The 18,556-nt window shown below is 40.1% G+C and overlaps 3 protein-coding genes across 3 annotated transcripts; all 3 read left to right on the plus strand.

Moving 5' to 3' along the window:
* Nucleotides 1–229: 229 nt before the first annotated feature.
* Nucleotides 230–2,887, plus strand: LOC109101878 (protocadherin alpha-3-like). Its single transcript, XM_042770606.1, has one exon. The coding sequence runs from the start codon at nt 250–252 to the stop codon at nt 2,629–2,631; it is 2,382 nt and encodes a 793-aa protein (XP_042626540.1). The 5' UTR covers nt 230–249; the 3' UTR covers nt 2,632–2,887.
* A 119-nt stretch (nt 2,888–3,006) lies between these two features.
* On the plus strand, nt 3,007–9,282 carry LOC109101897 (protocadherin alpha-8-like). Its single transcript, XM_042770592.1, has 2 exons — nt 3,007–5,745; nt 9,022–9,282. The coding sequence occupies exons 1-2, from the start codon at nt 3,337–3,339 to the stop codon at nt 9,043–9,045; spliced, it is 2,433 nt and encodes an 810-aa protein (XP_042626526.1). The 5' UTR covers nt 3,007–3,336; the 3' UTR covers nt 9,046–9,282.
* Nucleotides 9,283–9,986: 704 nt separating this feature from the next.
* Nucleotides 9,987–17,012, plus strand: LOC109101894 (protocadherin alpha-8-like). The gene is made up of 2 exons (XM_042770596.1): nt 9,987–13,216; nt 15,978–17,012. Exons 1-2 carry the CDS (start codon nt 10,838–10,840, stop codon nt 16,011–16,013), a joined length of 2,415 nt encoding a protein of 804 aa, XP_042626530.1. The 5' UTR covers nt 9,987–10,837; the 3' UTR covers nt 16,014–17,012.
* Nucleotides 17,013–18,556: the final 1,544 nt, after the last annotated feature.

An 18,556-nucleotide genomic window follows, 5' to 3' on the forward strand; every position in this document is an offset into this window, starting at 1 on the left:
GGTCCCTTCTTACTGAATTATCTTCTACGCCTCAATTTGTCCACGCGGTGTCGTTAGAGACCGGGATTTTATCTTACCCCAGCTATTCAAAGCTCCTCCTCAGTTAGGGAGGGCTCAGTTTATCACATGGGGCTTTTGTTCGCGAAAGGCCCCAGTACAGTCTCTGTTTTTGCATGAGCTGGGAGGAATTACAGCGTTGTTTGGTTAATACCGAATGGATAAGACTAATTTCTTGAAGGAATTATAAAAATGTCGAAACACGGATTTAAATGGTCGATGTATTTTATTGCAACGTTTTCAATTTGGAATATTACCGATGGGCAGATTGTGTATTCGGTATCGGAGGAGGCTGATCCGGGAACCACAATAGGAAATATAGCGAAAGATTTGAACCTAAATCTTCAAGAATTAGAGCATCGTGGATTTCAAATCGTTTCAGGTCCCAACAAAAGGTATTTCAATATTAATTTAAAAAGTGGTGTTCTTCTCGTCAAAGAGACAATAGACAGGGAACAGTTATGCGGAAGAAGCAAAAAATGCTCTCTGGAATTAGAAGCTATTGCTAACTCCCCCTTAAACATGTATCGACTGGAGGTGAATGTTTTAGACATAAATGATAATTTTCCTACCTTTAAGTCACCAAAAACGGAACTAAATATTGTAGAGTCAGCCTTCCCGGGGGAGAGATTTACATTACCAAGTGCGTTTGACGCTGATGTGGACAGTAATTCGGTAAAGACCTATAAACTGAGTCCGAATGAGCATTTTTCTCTGGATGTTCAGAGCGGAGGAGAGCAGAGTGTGTCTGCTGAATTGGTGCTGCAGAAAGCTTTAGACAGAGAGAAACAGCCTGTTATCCAGCTCACACTGACCGCTGTAGACGGAGGAAAACCTCCCAAATCGGGAACATCGCAAATTATTATTAATGTTGAGGATGTTAATGATAATATTCCTGTTTTTAGTAAATCTCTTTACAAAACACGAATTACGGAAAATGCGCCCCAGGGCACATCTGTTGTCACGGTCCATGCTAGTGATGCTGATGAGGGTTTAAATGGAGAAATAATGTATTCATTTATAAGCCACGAGGAGGATAGTGTGGTAAACGCTTTTACCATTGATTCTGTCAGTGGTGTAATCTCAGTTAAAGGGATTATTGATTATGAAACTAGCAATGCTGTAGAAATTCGTGTCCAAGCAAAAGATAAAGGCCCAAAACCAAGGGCTGCTCATTGCAAAGTATTAGTTGAAATTGTTGATGTTAATGATAATGTACCTGAAATTTCCGTAACATCTCTTGCTGAAACGGTGAGAGAAGACGCTGCTGCTGGTACAATGGTGGGATTGATCACCGTTAAAGATGAAGACGCTGGAAAAAATGGTGCAGTGGTTCTTAAGTTATGCGATTCTGCACATTTTCGTATACAGAATACTTATAAAAATAAATATTCTCTGGTTGTAGATAGACCTCTAGACAGAGAGAGCGCGTTTGAGTATAACGTGACTATCACTGCTACAGATGAAGGGACTCCGCCTCTCTCTAGCACCAGTGTCATCACTGTACACGTTTCTGATGTGAATGACAACGCACCGCGCTTTCCAGAGCCCGTCATTAATGTTTATGTGAAAGAGAACAGTCAGATTGGAGCTGTTATTCATACAGTATCTGCTTTTGATCCTGATGTAGGTGATAATGCCCTGATAACATATTCTTTACTAGAAAGTTCGAAAAGCGGCCCAGTAACATCCATGATCAACATAAACTCTGATAGTGGAGATATACACAGTTTACAATCATTTAACTATGAGGAGACAAAAACGTTTGAGTTCAAAGTTCAGGCCACAGACTCTGGTGTTCCTCCGCTCAGCAGTAACGTGACTGTAAATGTTTTTATTTTGGATGAGAATGACAACAGTCCCGGGATTCTCGCGCCCTATTCCGAGCTCGGTTCCGTTAACACAGAGAACATTCCCTATTCTGCTGATGCGGGCTACTTTGTGGCCAAGATCAGGGCTGTAGATGCAGATTCAGGTTACAATGCGCTGCTGTCTTACCACATCTCTGAACCCAAAGGAAACAATCTGTTCCGAATCGGAACCAGCAGCGGGGAGATCAGGACTAAGAGGAGAATGAGTGACAATGACCTGAAAACTCACCCGCTGGTCATTTTGGTGTGTGATAACGGAGAGCCCTCACTGTCAGCGACTGTGTCTATTGATGTTGTGGTTGTTGAAAGCGCAGGTGACGTCAAGACCACATTCAGACATGCGCCGATAAAGGAGGAGAGTTTCTCGGATTTAAATCTGTATTTGCTGATCGCCATTGTGTGCGTGTCCGTCATCTTTTTACTGAGTCTCATCAGTTTGATGGCTGTAAAATGCCACAGGACAGACAGCAGTTTGGACAGGTACAGCACCCCGATGATCACCACACACCCTGACGGGAGCTGGTCTTACTCCAAATCTGCTCAGCAGTATGACGTGTGTTTTAGCTCGGACACACTGAAGAGTGACGTAGTGGTTTTCCCTGCGCCATTTCCGCCTGCAGATGCGGAACTAATCAGTATTAGTGGAGGAGACACTTTTACAAGAACACAAACCCTTCCTAATAAAGAAAAGGTAAGAATGTAAATATGTAGCTACATACGAGGATTTTTATTTCATTTTTTATTTATTTATTGATTTATTATTATTATTTATTTATTTATTTGCTGTTGCTGCTTTTTGCTGTCCATGGTACTGAAACTCTTTATTGTTATTGATCATACGCGGCTTTGAGTACCATCTAGGTGTTTCAACTGATTTCAGTCTTCTTTTTCATCTTCCTGTTGTTCTTCCTAATGTTGTTTTTGTCTTGGTGATTTTTTAAAGAACATATAAATAAATAAATAATACATTTAGATAGATAGATTAAAAAAAAAAAAAAAAAAAAAAAAACGTGTTACTACTAAAACACAAACGTTTTAGTACATTTGTCAACAACACTGAAACATCAAGCTTTCTTTTTTGACAGATTATTATTATTATTATTATTATTATTATTATTATTATTATTTGCCTTTTCTGGAAAAGCCTGTCTTAATCATACACCATTTTTACCGTGCACATTCAGCGGTTTGTATTCATGCTTTGAGTTGTCCAATATTTCTGTTCTTCCACTAGAGGTCACCATCAGTCCATGGTTAATCTCTTTGCTTTTGTGTTCGCGTGTCTCCGCCTTGTTTTTCGCAGCGGGTGTAGCGTCAAATGGCTTTGTTCGGACGATGCTACAGCTTTCAGCCTCCTCTCTGCTTTAGTGGATAAAAGAGGAAACTAGAACGAAATGCTGATATCTTGATGAATATTGTCTTTGTTTTTAAACGGAATATGGCAATAGCTTTGGTCCATGATTGTCGTCCAACGATTATTTTATATATGCTGTTTTTCTTTGGGAGTATCACCGACGGGCAGGTTGTGTATTCAGTGTCGGAAGAGGCAAACCCGGGAACAACAGTCGGCAACCTTGCAAAGGATTTAAACCTGAATTTACAGGATTTACATAATCGAGGATTTCAACTAGTATCTGGAGCAAATAAGAGGTATTTCGATTTAAACACAAAAACTGGAATTCTTCATATTAAAGACAGAATCGATAGAGACGAACTGTGCGGACGGAGCTTAAAATGCTGTCTCCCATTGGAAGCTATTATTAATGTGCCATTAAACGTTTACCGTTTTGAAGTAAACATTATAGATATAAATGATAACGCACCTACATTTCGCTCTCCTGTGAAATATTTTAATATATCAGAGTCGGCATTCCCAGGGGAAAGATTTCCATTGCCGAATGCGTTTGACGCCGATGTGGGCAGTAATTCGGTAAAGAGCTACAAACTGAGTGCGAATGAACACTTTTCTCTGGATGTTCAGAGCGGAGGAGAGCAGAGTGTGTCTGCTGAATTGGTGCTGCAGAAAGCTTTAGACCGAGAAAAACAACCAGTGATCCAGTTCACACTGACCGCTGTAGACGGAGGGAAACCTCCAAGGTCAGGGACAATAAATCTAACTGTTAATATTGAGGATGTGAATGATAACATTCCAGTGTTCAGTAAACCTCTATTGAAAGCTCGAGTAGTAGAAAACGCACCGCTTGGCACCTCCGTAATCCAAGTGCACGCCAGTGATCCAGATGAGGGACTAAACGGTGAAATCGCATATTCATTAGTGAGCCAAGATAACGATAATAATGTAGATGCATTTTCGATAGATTCTGAAACCGGTCTTATAACAGTGAAAGGCACTGTAGACTATGAAAAAGGCGCTGCTGTTGAAATTAGAGTACAAGCTAAAGACAAAGGCCTTAAACCACGAGCCGCATACTGCAAAGTGTTGGTGGAGATAATGGACATAAATGACAATACACCAGAAATTTATGTTACATCGTTAGTAAATACTGTTAAGGAGGACGCAGCTAATGGCACAGTGGTTAGTATGATAACTGTACTGGATAATGATGCGGGAAAGAATGGGGAAATGCAACTTAAGGTTCGCGATTCGCTGCCATTTAAAGTTCAGAACTCGTACAAGAATTACTATACTTTAGCTGTTAACGGGGCTTTAGACAGAGAGCACGCGTCTGAGTATAACGTGACTATCACAGCTACAGATGAAGGGACCCCGCCTCTCTCTAGCACCAGTGTCATTACTATACACGTTTCTGATGTGAATGACAACGCGCCGCGCTTTTCAGATCCCATCATTAATGTTTATGTGAAAGAGAACAGTCAGATTGGAGCTGTTATTCATACAGTATCTGCTTTTGATCCTGACTTAGGTGATAATGCCCGGATAACATATTCTTTACAAGAAAGCTCGAAAAGCGGCCCGGTAACATCCATGATCAACATAAACTCTGATAGTGGAGATATACACAGTTTACAGTCGTTTAACTATGAGGAGACAAAAACGTTTGAGTTCAAAGTTCAGGCCACAGACTCTGGTGTTCCTCCGCTCAGCAGTAACGTGACTGTAAATGTTTTTATCCTGGATGAGAATGACAACAGTCCTGGGATTCTCGCGCCCTATTCCGAGCTCAGTTCCGTTAACACAGAGAACATTCCCTATTCTGCTGATGCGGGCTACTTTGTGGCCAAGATCAGGGCTGTAGATGCAGATTCTGGTTACAACGCGCTGCTGTCTTACCACATCGTTGAACCCAAAGGAAACAATCTGTTCCGAATCGGAACCAGCAGCGGGGAGATCAGGACTAAGAGGAGAATGAGTGACAATGACCTGAAAACTCACCCGCTGGTCATTTTGGTTTGTGATAACGGAGAGCCCTCACTGTCAGCGACTGTGTCTATTGATGTTGTGGTTGTTGAAAGCGCAGGTGACGTGAAGACCACATTCAGACATGCGCCGATAAAGGAGGAGAGTTTCTCGGATTTAAATCTGTATTTGCTGATCGCCATTGTGTGCGTGTCCGTCATCTTTTTACTGAGTCTCATCAGTTTGTTAGCTGTAAAGTGCCACAGGACAGACAGCAGTTTGGGCAGGTACAGCACCCCGATGATCACCACACACCCTGACGGGAGCTGGTCTTACTCCAAATCTGCTCAGCAGTATGACGTGTGTTTTAGCTCGGACACACTGAAGAGTGACGTAGTGGTTTTTCCTGCGCCATTTCCGCCTGCTGATGCAGAACTGATCAGTATTAATGGAGGAGACACTTTTACCAGAACACAAACACTTCCTAATAAAGAAAAGGTAAGATAACTTAATACATTATTTGTTTTATTGGTAAATTAAATCTTATGATTTCGAGCTACATATCTAATCGACATCCTCTCTGTTGTCTTGGTTATTTAATATTTCGTTTATAGTTACTAAATATTGTACGTTTTAGTTTAGAGTGCACTTGAAACACGATAGACATGGTGGACATTGCATTGTTCGATATTGTTTATCGTTGGTGTAACTGGAGCTGTTCGTGGTGCTGAACACTTTGCATCCAAACTTAAAGGTAACAGTTATTTGTCCCGTCGTAGTACACATGTAATGCGTTTTTATCTCGGAAATTAATATTTTATATTATTATGCAATACAGAAAATCAATCGATCTACATTTTTCGTACAAGGTGATACATTTAGCTGAATGTAAACTGTTTAATCTAAGAGGTTTGCAGAGGAAACGTCCTATTTAAAAACGTTTCAACTTTTTAAAAGCCCCCTCTGTGTCTCTCTGAGCTGTTTAAGTAAATCAGATATTTTAAATATTTTGTGCAGTTGCCATTCAATTGAAATAGTTGAAAACTTGATATATATATATATATATATATATATATATAATATATATATATATAGTATATCAGGTCGTTTTATTCTGGTTAGTTAGTTATTAAGTTGGTTGGTTAAAAAATAATGTTTTGCTTTCTTGATGTAATACACTATTTTATCCGCGCGATGTCAGTATCTGCCTGTTATTTGAGCGTTCCTGACATGATGAGGCTCCTCCTATTTTTCTTTTTGTATTTTCCTGTATAAGGGCTTTGTTAGTCGTACGCCATTGTCCTCGGAAACAGTCCACTCGTTGATTTAGCAAAACATGTTTTACAGACGTTGGAGCATTTCGGTGATTTAGCATACACTGCACTGTTTGGTAAAATGGATTTAACAGAGGGACATATTTTGAACGTGTGGATATTTTTTAGTGTCTTTCTTCGATTTGGGATTTTTGCAGATGGACAGATTGTGTATTCCATAACGGAGGAGGCAAATCCAGGCACGACAGTTGGAAATTTAGCTAAGGATTTTAACTTGAATTTGCAGGACATTGAAAGACGTGGATTTCAAATCGTGTCGGAGACCAGTCGAAAGTATTTCGACTTAAATTTAAAGACTGGTATTCTTCAAGTTAAGGACATAATAGACCGAGAGGAGCTATGTGAACAGAATGTGAAATGTTCTTTACCTCTTGAAGCAATTGTTAACTCTCCTTTGAATATATATAGATTTGAGGTAAACGTACTAGATATTAATGATAATCCACCATTATTTCGGACATCAAAGACAATACTGAATATTACAGAATCAGCTTTTCCAGGGGAGCAGATCGCTCTGCCAAGCGCGTTTGACGCAGATGTGGGCAGTAATTCGGTAAAGAGCTACAAGCTGAGTCCGAATGAACACTTTTCTCTGGATGTTCAGAGCGGAGGAGAGCAGAGTGTGTCTGCTGAATTAGTGCTGCAGAAAGCTTTAGACCGAGAAAAACAGCCATCAATTCAGCTCAAACTCATCGCTGTAGATGGAGGAAAACCTCCAAGATCAGGAACAATGCAAATAATCGTAAATGTAGAAGACATCAACGATAACATTCCTGTTTTCAGTAAATCATTGTACAAAGCTCGCGTAAATGAAAACTCGCCACCTGGTACTTCTGTTGTTACAATTCAGGCCAGCGACCCAGATGATGGTGTAAATGGTCAGATTGTTTATTCTTTAGTTAACCACGATAATGATAAAAATGTCGAATCATTTTCAATAAATCCTGACACTGGAGAGATTACTGTGAAAGGTGATGTAGATTACGAAAGAAAAAATGCCGTGGAGCTCCGCGTGCAGGCAAAAGACAAAGGGCATAAACCAAGAGCTGCTCTTTGTAAAGTGCTACTGGAAATTGTTGACATTAACGATAATGTTCCAAAAATCTATGTAACATCTTTGGTTAATAATGTCAAAGAAGATGCTCCGATTGACACAATGGTTGGAATGATAACCGTGACTGATAATGATGCTGCTAAAAACGGACAGGTAACGTTAAAAATACAGGGTTCTGCTCCTTTTAAAATTCAGAACTCGTACAAAAATTATTATACTTTAGTTGTTAACGGGCCTTTAGACAGAGAGCAGACATCTGAGTATAATGTGACTATCACAGCTACAGATGAAGGGACTCCGCCTCTCTCTAGCACCAGTGTCATTACTGTACACGTTTCTGATGTAAATGACAACGCGCCGCGCTTTTCAGATCCCATCATTAATGTTTATGTGAAAGAGAACAGTCAGATTGGAGCTGTTATTCATACAGTATCTGCTTTTGATCCTGATGTAGGTGATAATGCCCGGATAACATATTCTTTACTAGAAAGCTCGAAAAGCGGCCCGGTAACATCCATGATCAACATAAATTCTGATAGTGGAGATATACACAATTTACAGTCGTTTAACTATGAGGAGACAAAAGCCTTTGAGTTTAAAGTTCAGGCCACAGACTCTGGTGTTCCTCCGCTCAGCAGTAACGTGACTGTAAATGTTTTTATCCTGGATGAGAATGACAACAGTCCCGGGATTCTCGCGCCCTATTCCGAGCTCGGTTCCGTTAACACAGAGAACGTTCCCTATTCTGCTGATGCGGGCTACTTTGTGGCCAAGATCAGGGCTGTAGATGCAGATTCTGGTTACAATGCGCTGCTGTCTTACCACATCTCTGAACCCAAAGGAAACCATCTGTTCCGAATCGGAACCAGCAGCGGGGAGATCAGGACTAAGAGGAGAATGAGTGACAATGACCTGAAAACTCACCCGCTGGTCATTTTGGTGTGTGATAACGGAGAGCCCTCACTGTCAGCAACTGTGTCTATTGATGTTGTGGTTGTTGAAACCGCAGGTGACGACAAGACCACATTCAGACATGCGCCGATAAAGGAGGAGAGTTTCTCGGATTTAAATCTGTATTTGCTGATCGCCATTGTGTGCGTGTCCGTCATCTTTTTACTGAGTCTCATCAGTTTGCTAGCTGTAAAATGCTACAGGACAGACAGGAGTTTGGACAGGTACAGCACCCCGATGATCACCACACACCCTGACGGGAGCTGGTCTTACTCCAAATCTGCTCAGCAGTATGACGTGTGTTTTAGCTCGGACACACTGAAGAGTGACGTAGTGGTTTTCCCTGCGCCATTTCCGCCTGCTGATCCAGAACTAATAAGCAAAAATGCATTATACACATCTACCATAACAAAAACAATTCCTAACGTGCTCTAGGTAAGATATTTTTATTACATGTGAGGAAAACGCTTCAGTTAGAGCTTCCGTTTCTACTTTGATTTTTTGTGCTGTATATTGCTAATTCAAGTGTTTTTATATAAAGTTTGAGGGGAAATAAGAATCTGTATTACCTTATTGATCCCTAAAATAATCTACTCTGGTTGCACGGAGGTTTAAAGTGCAGTTTCATGGTCTTTTGCACTAACGCACTCTGTCCGTGGTGCTGAAAATGCAAATGTTCATATCTGTTCTTTCAGGGCGTTATGTAAAATGTGTAATTTGTAGTCTTTATGAGAGCAGCGCTATATATATATATATATATATATATATATATATATATATATATATATATATATATAAAAATAAAAAAAAAATAACGCCAAAATGTGTAATTTGTAGTCTTTATGAGAGCAGCGCTGCTTTGTTTACAGAGGTGGTCTTATGAAAATGCATATAAATAGTACGCCAGTGCAAACAGAGAGTGCTATTGACGCATAGAGATTGATTTTGGCTTGCATATGGTACACACGTGTTTGACGTGAATATAATATGCAGTTTTTGTGTGCAAATGATAAGCATCTACCAAAATGTAAGTCAAAGTCAAGTTCTGCAAAATGAGATCGGGTTGTAGCATGGAAACAGTCCTATTTCTGCTGTTCCATTAGCAGAGTGAGACAATGGATTTGCGATTTTGTTTGCGAAAATTGTGTTGGTAATCTTAACTGCATGGAAAACAAACTATTGTGCATTCTTAAAATTTCAAAATTCAATAATAAAGAAGTAAATGTAGAATTGTTTATGAAGCAGATAAAATGCCTGTAATGTATCATTTTGACCCATACGTTTCTTAAAAGAAAATTATGTAAAGGATGAAATATGAGGTTTATATTTTTATAAAACCTTTTTATTTTATTTTATTTTATTTTATTTTTATTCGATTTTTTTTGCTTAAAGCTATTTGAGCATGTAGTGCATGTTTGTAGATGACATGTTATATTGTAAGTCAACAAATATATATATATATAATTTTTTTTATTTTTTTTTCCTGTTGGTTTTCAACATGTTTTCATTGAGAGTATCAGTACTTCTGGAACACTTCCAGCACATTTTAACAATACACTGATGATAATGATAACTGTGATCATGTGAAATCATTCTGACTGAAAAAAAAAAAAAAAAAAAAAACTTTTAAACGGATAAAAAATATTTTTCAAGTAAACATGTTAATATGGCATTATATTATTGAAATATTTATTTAAAATCTCAGGAGGGGTTCTTTAAGTCAATAATTTAGGCCACAGGGGTTCGGGTTACAAAAACCTTTGAACCCCTGCCCTTAAAGAAGCAATATATTTCCGTTTCAGGTCTTCTTATTGTGTCTTGTACTTTTACTTTATGTTTTATTTGTTATTTATTGATTTATTTCCCAGTTAAATAGCCTTGTTAAGTTTGTGCCACTGTTATGATTAGATAGGCAGTCTGATGTGGACAGTTACTCCGTTCTAGGCATTATTAAATTGATTTTAATTTTATGCTATTATAACCGACAGATTAAACAGCAAAATATTTTATTTAGAAACAGTGTAGTTTGCAGTTGTCCGCACGATGTCACTAGCCTTCCATTTTTACAGGACAATTTTTTTTTGACTCCCTAAGCTCCGCCTTATTTTAGCTTCCCGAGCAGAGAGGCTTTGTTCAGAATTCGCCATTGTGTCTGGAAGCTGCTGTAGCGAGTGGTTTCCTGTGAATATTTCCTGAGTGACTATGCTATCGGATTTTTATCACTTTGGCATATCTAGAAGGTTTAGAGACAATGGTGGCCAAAGGGCAATCAAGATTTCGGGTTGGGATTTCTGCGTACTTTCTGTGTTGGCTTTGGAATATAGCAGGCGGACAGCTGGTGTATTCGGTGTCGGAGGAAGCAAACCCAGGCACTACAGTTGGGAATTTGGTGAAGGATTTTAATCTGAATATTCAGGATCTTGAGGTACGAGGGTTTGATATCGTTCCGGGACCGAACAAGAGGTATTTCGATTTTAATACTAAAACTGGAATTCTCTATGTCAGAGAGAGAATTGATCGAGAAGAGATTTGCGATCAGAATATTAAATGTTCTCTGCCTTTGGAAGCCATGATTAGTTCCCCATTGAATATTTACCGATTTGAGATACATGTCTTTGACATTAATGATAATGCGCCAGCATTTCGGACATCAATAACAAATTTGAATATCAGCGAATCAGCTATTTCAGGGGAGAGATTTCCATTACAGAGCGCGTTTGACGCGGATGTGGGCAGTAATTCGGTAAAGAGCTACAAGCTGAGTCCAAATGAACACTTTTCTCTGGATGTACAGGGCGGTGGAGATCAGAGTGTGTCCGCAGAGTTAGTGCTGCAGAAAGCTTTAGATCGAGAGAAACAACCTGTTTTCCAGCTCACACTGACTGCTGTAGACGGAGGAAAACCTCCAAAATCTGGTACAACAGAGATTATAGTTAACGTTGTTGATGTTAATGATAATATTCCGGTTTTCACTAAGTCTTTGTATAAATCCAAAGTAACTGAAAATGCAGCAAGTGGTACGCACGTGCTAACTGTTCAAGCAATTGATTTAGATGAGGGTGTGAACGGTGAAATCATTTATTCAATAGTCAATCATAACAATGACAAAAATGTTGATGCATTTTCGATAAACTCAGAAACAGGTGAGATTACTGTAAAAAAAGATGTGGATTACGAGCAGAGGAATGCAATCGAACTCAGGGTACAAGCAAAAGACCGAGGTTATAACCCGAAAGCAGCACACTGTAAAGTATTGGTCGAGGTCTTGGATATCAATGACAACATTCCGGAGATATCTGTGACGTCTTTAGTGAGCACTGTTAAAGAAGATGCTCCGATTGACACAATGGTTGCAATGATAACTGTAGCTGATAATGATGCTGGTAAAAACGGACAGGTAACGTTAAAAATGCAGGGATCTGCTCCTTTTAAAGTTCAGAACTCGTACAAGAATTATTATACTTTAGTTGTTAACGGGGCTTTAGACAGAGAGCAGACATTTGAGTATAATGTGACTATCACAGCTACAGATGAAGGGACCCCGCCTCTCTCTAGCACCAGTGTCATTACTATACACGTTTCTGATGTGAATGACAACGCGCCGCGCTTTTCAGATCCCATCATTAATGTTTATGTGAAAGAGAACAGTCAGATTGGAGCTGTTATTCATACAGTATCTGCTTTTGATCCTGATGTAGGTGATAATGCCCGGATAACATATTCTTTACAAGAAAGCTCGAAAAGCGGCCCGATAACATCCATGATCAACATAAACTCTGAGAGTGGAGATATACACAGTTTACAGTCATTTAACTATGAGGAGACAAAAACGTTTGAGTTTAAAGTTCAGGCCACAGACTCTGGTGTTCCTCCGCTCAGCAGTAACGTGACTGTCAATGTTTTTATCCTGGATGAGAATGACAACAGTCCCGGGATTCTCGCGCCCTATTCCGAGCTCGGTTCCGTTAACACAGAGAACGTTCCCTATTCTGCTGATGCGGGCTACTTTGTGGCTAAGGTCAGGGCTGTAGATGCAGATTCTGGTTACAACGCGCTGCTGTCTTACCACATCTCTGAACCCAAAGGAAACCATCTGTTCCGAATCGGAACCAGCAGCGGGGAGATCAGGACTAAGAGGAGAATGAGTGACAATGACCTGAAAACTCACCCGCTGGTCATTTTGGTGTGTGATAACGGGGAGCCCTCACTGTCAGCGACTGTGTCTATTGATGTTGTGGTTGTTGAAAGCGCAGGTGACATCAAGACCACATTCAGACATGCGCCGATAAAGGAGGAGAGTTTCTCGGATTTAAATCTGTATTTGCTGATCGCCATTGTGTGCGTGTCCGTCATCTTTTTACTGAGTCTCATCAGTTTGCTAGCTGTAAAGTGCCACAGGACAGACAGCAGTTTGGGCAGGTACAGCACCCCGATGATCACCACACACCCTGACGGCAGCTGGTCTTACTCCAAATCTGCTCAGCAGTATGACGTGTGTTTTAGCTCGGACACACTGAAGAGTGACGTAGTGGTTTTTCCTGCGCCATTTCCGCCTGCAGATGCAGAACTGATCAGTATTAATGGAGGAGACACTTTTACCAGAACACAAACACTTCCTAATAAAGAAAAGGTAAGATATAACATATAAAGTATTTATTTAATGTATTTAATTTGTCAGATACCATTGTCAAATGTGTAAAAAATTATATATTTCTAAAATGTATAGATATTGAGAATATAAAGAAAATATAATTTTATCTGATACTGTAAATATAGTTGTTTCTTCGAAGCCTCATGGTGTCAGTATAGAAGTGTTTTGCAACTTTTGTGCGCGCCCACGTTGGCTCCTCCTCAATCTTCTTTGAGCGCGCGCTCATGCGCTTTGTTCTGTTTCGTCTTAATGGCTGTATGCACTGAAACAAAATGGCATATATGGGAATATAACCAAAGTATGGAACCTGTTTTATTAATATTCTTTTTGCGGCGACTGATGGAGTTTACAAAATAGATGCGTAATGGCTCGGAAAATTCTTCTTGGCGGGACCGTGGTGTGTCTGGTTGTGCTGCGTTTGCTGTCTATAGCTTCAGCCCAGATCGCATATTCCATTTCGGAGGAGGTGAACAAGGGTACGTTTGTTGGAAATATCGCAAAGGATCTCAATTTGAATGTTCAAGAACTGGAATCACGTGGATTTCATATCCCCGCTGTTCTGGGAAGAACATATTTTGAGGTTAATTTGAAAACTGGTGTTCTGTTTGTCAGCGAAAGGATCGACAGGGAGGAATTTTGCCCTGCCTCACCGCAATGTTCAGTGAATTTAGAAGCCATTGTTAATAATCCGTTAAACCTGTTTCGCATTGAGATAAATGTTTTAGATATTAATGACAATGCTCCATCGTTTCGCGTTAGGTCTAAACAATTCAACATATCAGAGAATGCCTTTGTTGGAGACCGATTTCAGTTGCCGAGAGCATCGGACCCTGATGTTGGAGCGAACTCGGTAAAGAGCTATAAGCTGAGTCCGAGCGAGCACTTCTCCCTGGATGTACAAAGCGGAGGAGAGCAGAGTGTGTCGGCTGAGTTAGTGCTGCATAAAGCTTTAGATCGAGAAAAACAGCCTGTGATCGAGCTCACACTGACTGCTGTAGATGGAGGAAAACCACCTAAATCAGGTACAATGCAGATAGTCATAAATGTGCAAGATGTGAATGATAACGCACCCGTGTTTGGCAAAGCTCTTTACAAAGTGCGTCTTGTTGAAAATGCATCAGTGGGAACATTAGTCATAAATCTGAGTGCCACTGATTTAGATGAAGGTGTAAATAGTGAAATTATTTATTCTTTAGTTCACCAAGACAGCGATGACAAAACAAACGGCGTTTTTAAAATTGATTCTTCTACCGGCGTGATTTCAGTGCAGGGCAGTGTGGATTTTGAGCAACACAATGCTTTCGAGATTCATGCTCAGGCTAAAGACAAAGGGTCCAGTCCGCGATCCGCTCACTGTAAAATATTAGTAGAGGTGTTAGATATAAACGACAACGAGCCAGAAATATCATTAACGTCACAAGTGAACACAGTAAGGGAGGATGCTAAAAAAGAAACAACGGTTGCTTTGATAACGATATCGGACAAAGACTCGGGAAAGAATGGGAATACGCATGGGAAAGTGGTAGGTGATTTTCCTTTTAAATTACAGTCGTCGTATAAGAATTATTACTCTCTTGTAGTGGATGGGCCATTGGATAGAGAGCGTGTTGATCGATATAATGTCACAATCATGGCGTCAGATGAAGGGACTCCACCTCTTTCTGCCATTCGTGTTTTTACAGTGTATGTTTCTGATGTTAATGACAATCCGCCACGTTTCCCAGATCCTGTCATAAATATTTTTGTAAAAGAAAATGGCCCTAAAGGCCAAATCATTTACACTATTTCTGCTGTCGATCCAGATTTAGATGACAATTCCAAAATTACTTATGGATTATTATCACTTCATAAATCTGAAAATACACATTCCGTTGTAAGTATAAACCCTGATAGTGGGGATATACACAGTTTACAATCATTTAACTATGAGGAGACAAAAACGTTTGAGTTCAAAGTTCAGGCCACAGACTCTGGTGTTCCTCCGCTCAGCAGTAACGTGACTGTAAATGTTTTTATCCTGGATGAGAATGACAACAGTCCCGGGATTCTCGCGCCCTATTCCGAGCTCGGTTCCGTTAACACAGAGAACATTCCCTATTCTGCTGATGCGGGTTACTTTGTGGCCAAGATCAGGGCTGTAGATGCAGATTCTGGTTACAACGCGCTGCTGTCTTACCACATCTCTGAACCCAAAGGAAACAATCTGTTCCGAATCGGAACCAGCAGCGGGGAGATCAGGACTAAGAGGAGAATGAGTGACAATGACCTGAAAACTCACCCGCTGGTCATTTTGGTGTGTGATAACGGAGAGCCCTCACTGTCAGCAACTGTGTCTATTGATGTTGTGATTGTTGAAAGCGCAGGTGACGTCAAGACCACATTCAGACATAAGCCGATAAAGGATGAGAGTTTCTCGGATTTAAATCTGTATTTGCTGATCGCCATTGTGTGCGTGTCCGTCATCTTTTTACTGAGTCTCATCAGTTTGATGGCTGTAAAATGCCAAAGGACAGACAGCAGTTTGGACAGGTACAGCACCCCGATGATCACCACACACCCTGACGGGAGCTGGTCTTACTCCAAATCTGCTCAGCAGTATGACGTGTGTTTTAGCTCGGACACACTGAAGAGTGACGTAGTGGTTTTTCCTGCGCCATTTCCGCCTGCAGATGCAGATCTGATCAGTATTAATGGAGGAGACACTCTTACCAGAACACAAACACTTCCTAATAAAGAAAAGGTAAGTCTTTCTAGGGGCCTCTATTTGTCCAGTTAAAATATCCCTTTTCCCTCTTCAGTTCCTATGTGTGCCTATAGATAGTTCCACGTCTTGTACTGAGTTCCTGACACCTCTGCAGAACCATGGGCCTTTTTAGGTCGCCTGAGACTGAGAACTCTCCATGGTGCTGAAACACACTAAGATTAAGCATAGTGTGAATCTGTCCAGCAACAATGTGCCGAATTGAGTAGGACTTTTTATGGTGCCTATGGAATACCACATTTTATGTTTGGCCAAATTATACAGATCCGTTTCAAGGGTTTTTCTCATATTTGCAGCTGTATTTTATTTAAAGTTTTTTATTGTTTGTTTGTTTTGTTTTCTCTTTATTCATTTATTTTCCCTAGTTCTGGCCACTTGTATTATGCAGAAATTACTATGGTTGTTTCTAGGTCTGAACATGAGTCAGACGGTTGTCACGTGGAGCGGATTTGTCATTGCCTGTGTCATGTTGGTTAAGGAGGCCATGCCTGGCTTCTGTGTTCCCCTGGAATGATCTCTGGCACATAAACAGCAAAAAAGGATGCTACCACTGAATTTGTCTTTGCTTCTTACTGATCCCTTTCAATCCTTTTAGAAGCTATTTCCCAATTGAATTTTCATTTAAATTCACTTTGTATACAGGGTTCTGTAGATTAGAATTTTAGCTGCAGTCCAGCCACTCACTGTCACTCTCTCCCTGCAGCTGAGGCACCTCAGCAGGGTGGGAGCAATACAGATCATTTCTTCAGCCTTTAATTTGAAGAAGGGCTGTGTTATGTCCCTATATATAGTGCTGTGTCATTCGCAGATCAAACCTGTATTTTATTTCTTGCATGGTTTGATATTGTTAATGGCCAGTTGAATGCTTTCTCTCTATCATCCCTATGCTTTTAGGTCGATCTGGTTGTGTTCGTCTCTGCTGTATACTTTAGTAGATTGTTAAATCAGTTAAATGCATGAGGATGATTTAGTTGGTCTCTAATCAACATTAGATTCCTACATTTGGTCATACTGTGTGGTTATATATATATATATATATATATATATATATATATATATATATATAAATATATATATATATATATATATATATATATATATATATATATTTGTCTTAATGTTATCTCCTCTGCTGTTTTACAGTACCCCTGCAGGTTTGTGCTTTGTTGTGTTTTGTTGTGTTAAGAACCACACAAAGCAGAATTTAGCTCTATTATTGTCTCTGCACTGGCTGAGATTTTCCTTCTAAGCAGATGCATGTTGCCTGTGTGGTAGAACAAGAGGGGGATGGGAGAGAAAAAGAGGGTTAGAGAAAGGGAGGAGAGTGGGGGTGTTGAGGAAGGAGAGATGGGATAAACGGAAGAGGGGAAAAATACGAAGAGAGGGAGAGAGAGGAGAAATGTAGTGGGGGAGGGGCAGGTAAATTTCCGTTCTGCGCTGCAGGAGCCCATGATTTGCAGGCTGAGCTCATAGTTATGACATCATCACTGTCAATCACACCGAAGCCCCACCCTGTGCTCCATTTCTGCTGAGGACAAGAGTCACTGTAGCAACAACTACAGTCATGCTGTTTATAGTCTATATGTGTGTGTTTGTGATAGTTTGATATGAGCAGAGGTTACGCATTTGATATTTGTTGACCAGCAATATGAGTAAGAGTGTCAGCAGCAAAGTTTTCATTACTGTCCTGCACTGACTCTGGATTGTACAGAGCATTAAATTGATTTCATAAGCACATTACCGAGGTCTACTCGTGTGAAGGGAAACTCAGTAGTGAAATATAAGACCATCAAAATAGAACAATTTCACACAAAAAATAAATTTTTGCGGTGAAATATACCATTTACCGTTTAAGACTGTGTCATTAGAACATTTTCATTTAAAAAAAAATCATAATTTCATTGCATGATTATCTTAGCACAGAATTGTTATTATATTTAGCCTCAAACAGTTTGAATAAAATTTCCAATAATAGTGGTTTGGTTAAGGTTATTGTTCTCCTGACTCCCCAAAAAATTGAGTTTAGAGTGAAATAAACCATAAAACATTGAATAATGTAATTTTTTTTATTTATTTTTTTGCTCTATCACCGATTCATAGGTATGTTCTACAGTTATGAGCTAGAGCACATGACCCACAACTTATTTTCACAATCACTGACCAGGTAGTAATCAGGTAAGTAACATATTTGTCTTTTGTTCCCTTTACTCCTCTGTCTCCCTCACTTCCTGTCCAAACACACGCCATAATGATGTTACATTGCAATCTTGGCACTTAGTGTCTTATCTTATCCTTTCATCTTCAGGTTGTCATGGCGACCGGGGCTCTGTTTCTTTACAGTTACCCAATGCTGCATTTTGCCACACCCACACACACAGTGAGAGAGAGAGAGAGAGAGAAAGCAGGAGGGAGAGAAAACGGGAAAGAGCATGCAGAGTCTGTGTGAGCAGAAAGGGTGTGGTGAGCTGGTATGGTAAATGAACGGAAGAGAGAGCCAGTAGAGTCAGAGCATGTTCATGAAAAAGAGGGAATAAAAGGGGAAGCAGGTGGCATCAGGC

Source organism: Cyprinus carpio, chromosome A14 (genome assembly GCF_018340385.1).
Source record: "Cyprinus carpio isolate SPL01 chromosome A14, ASM1834038v1, whole genome shotgun sequence".
Taxonomy (NCBI): domain Eukaryota; kingdom Metazoa; phylum Chordata; class Actinopteri; order Cypriniformes; family Cyprinidae; genus Cyprinus; species Cyprinus carpio.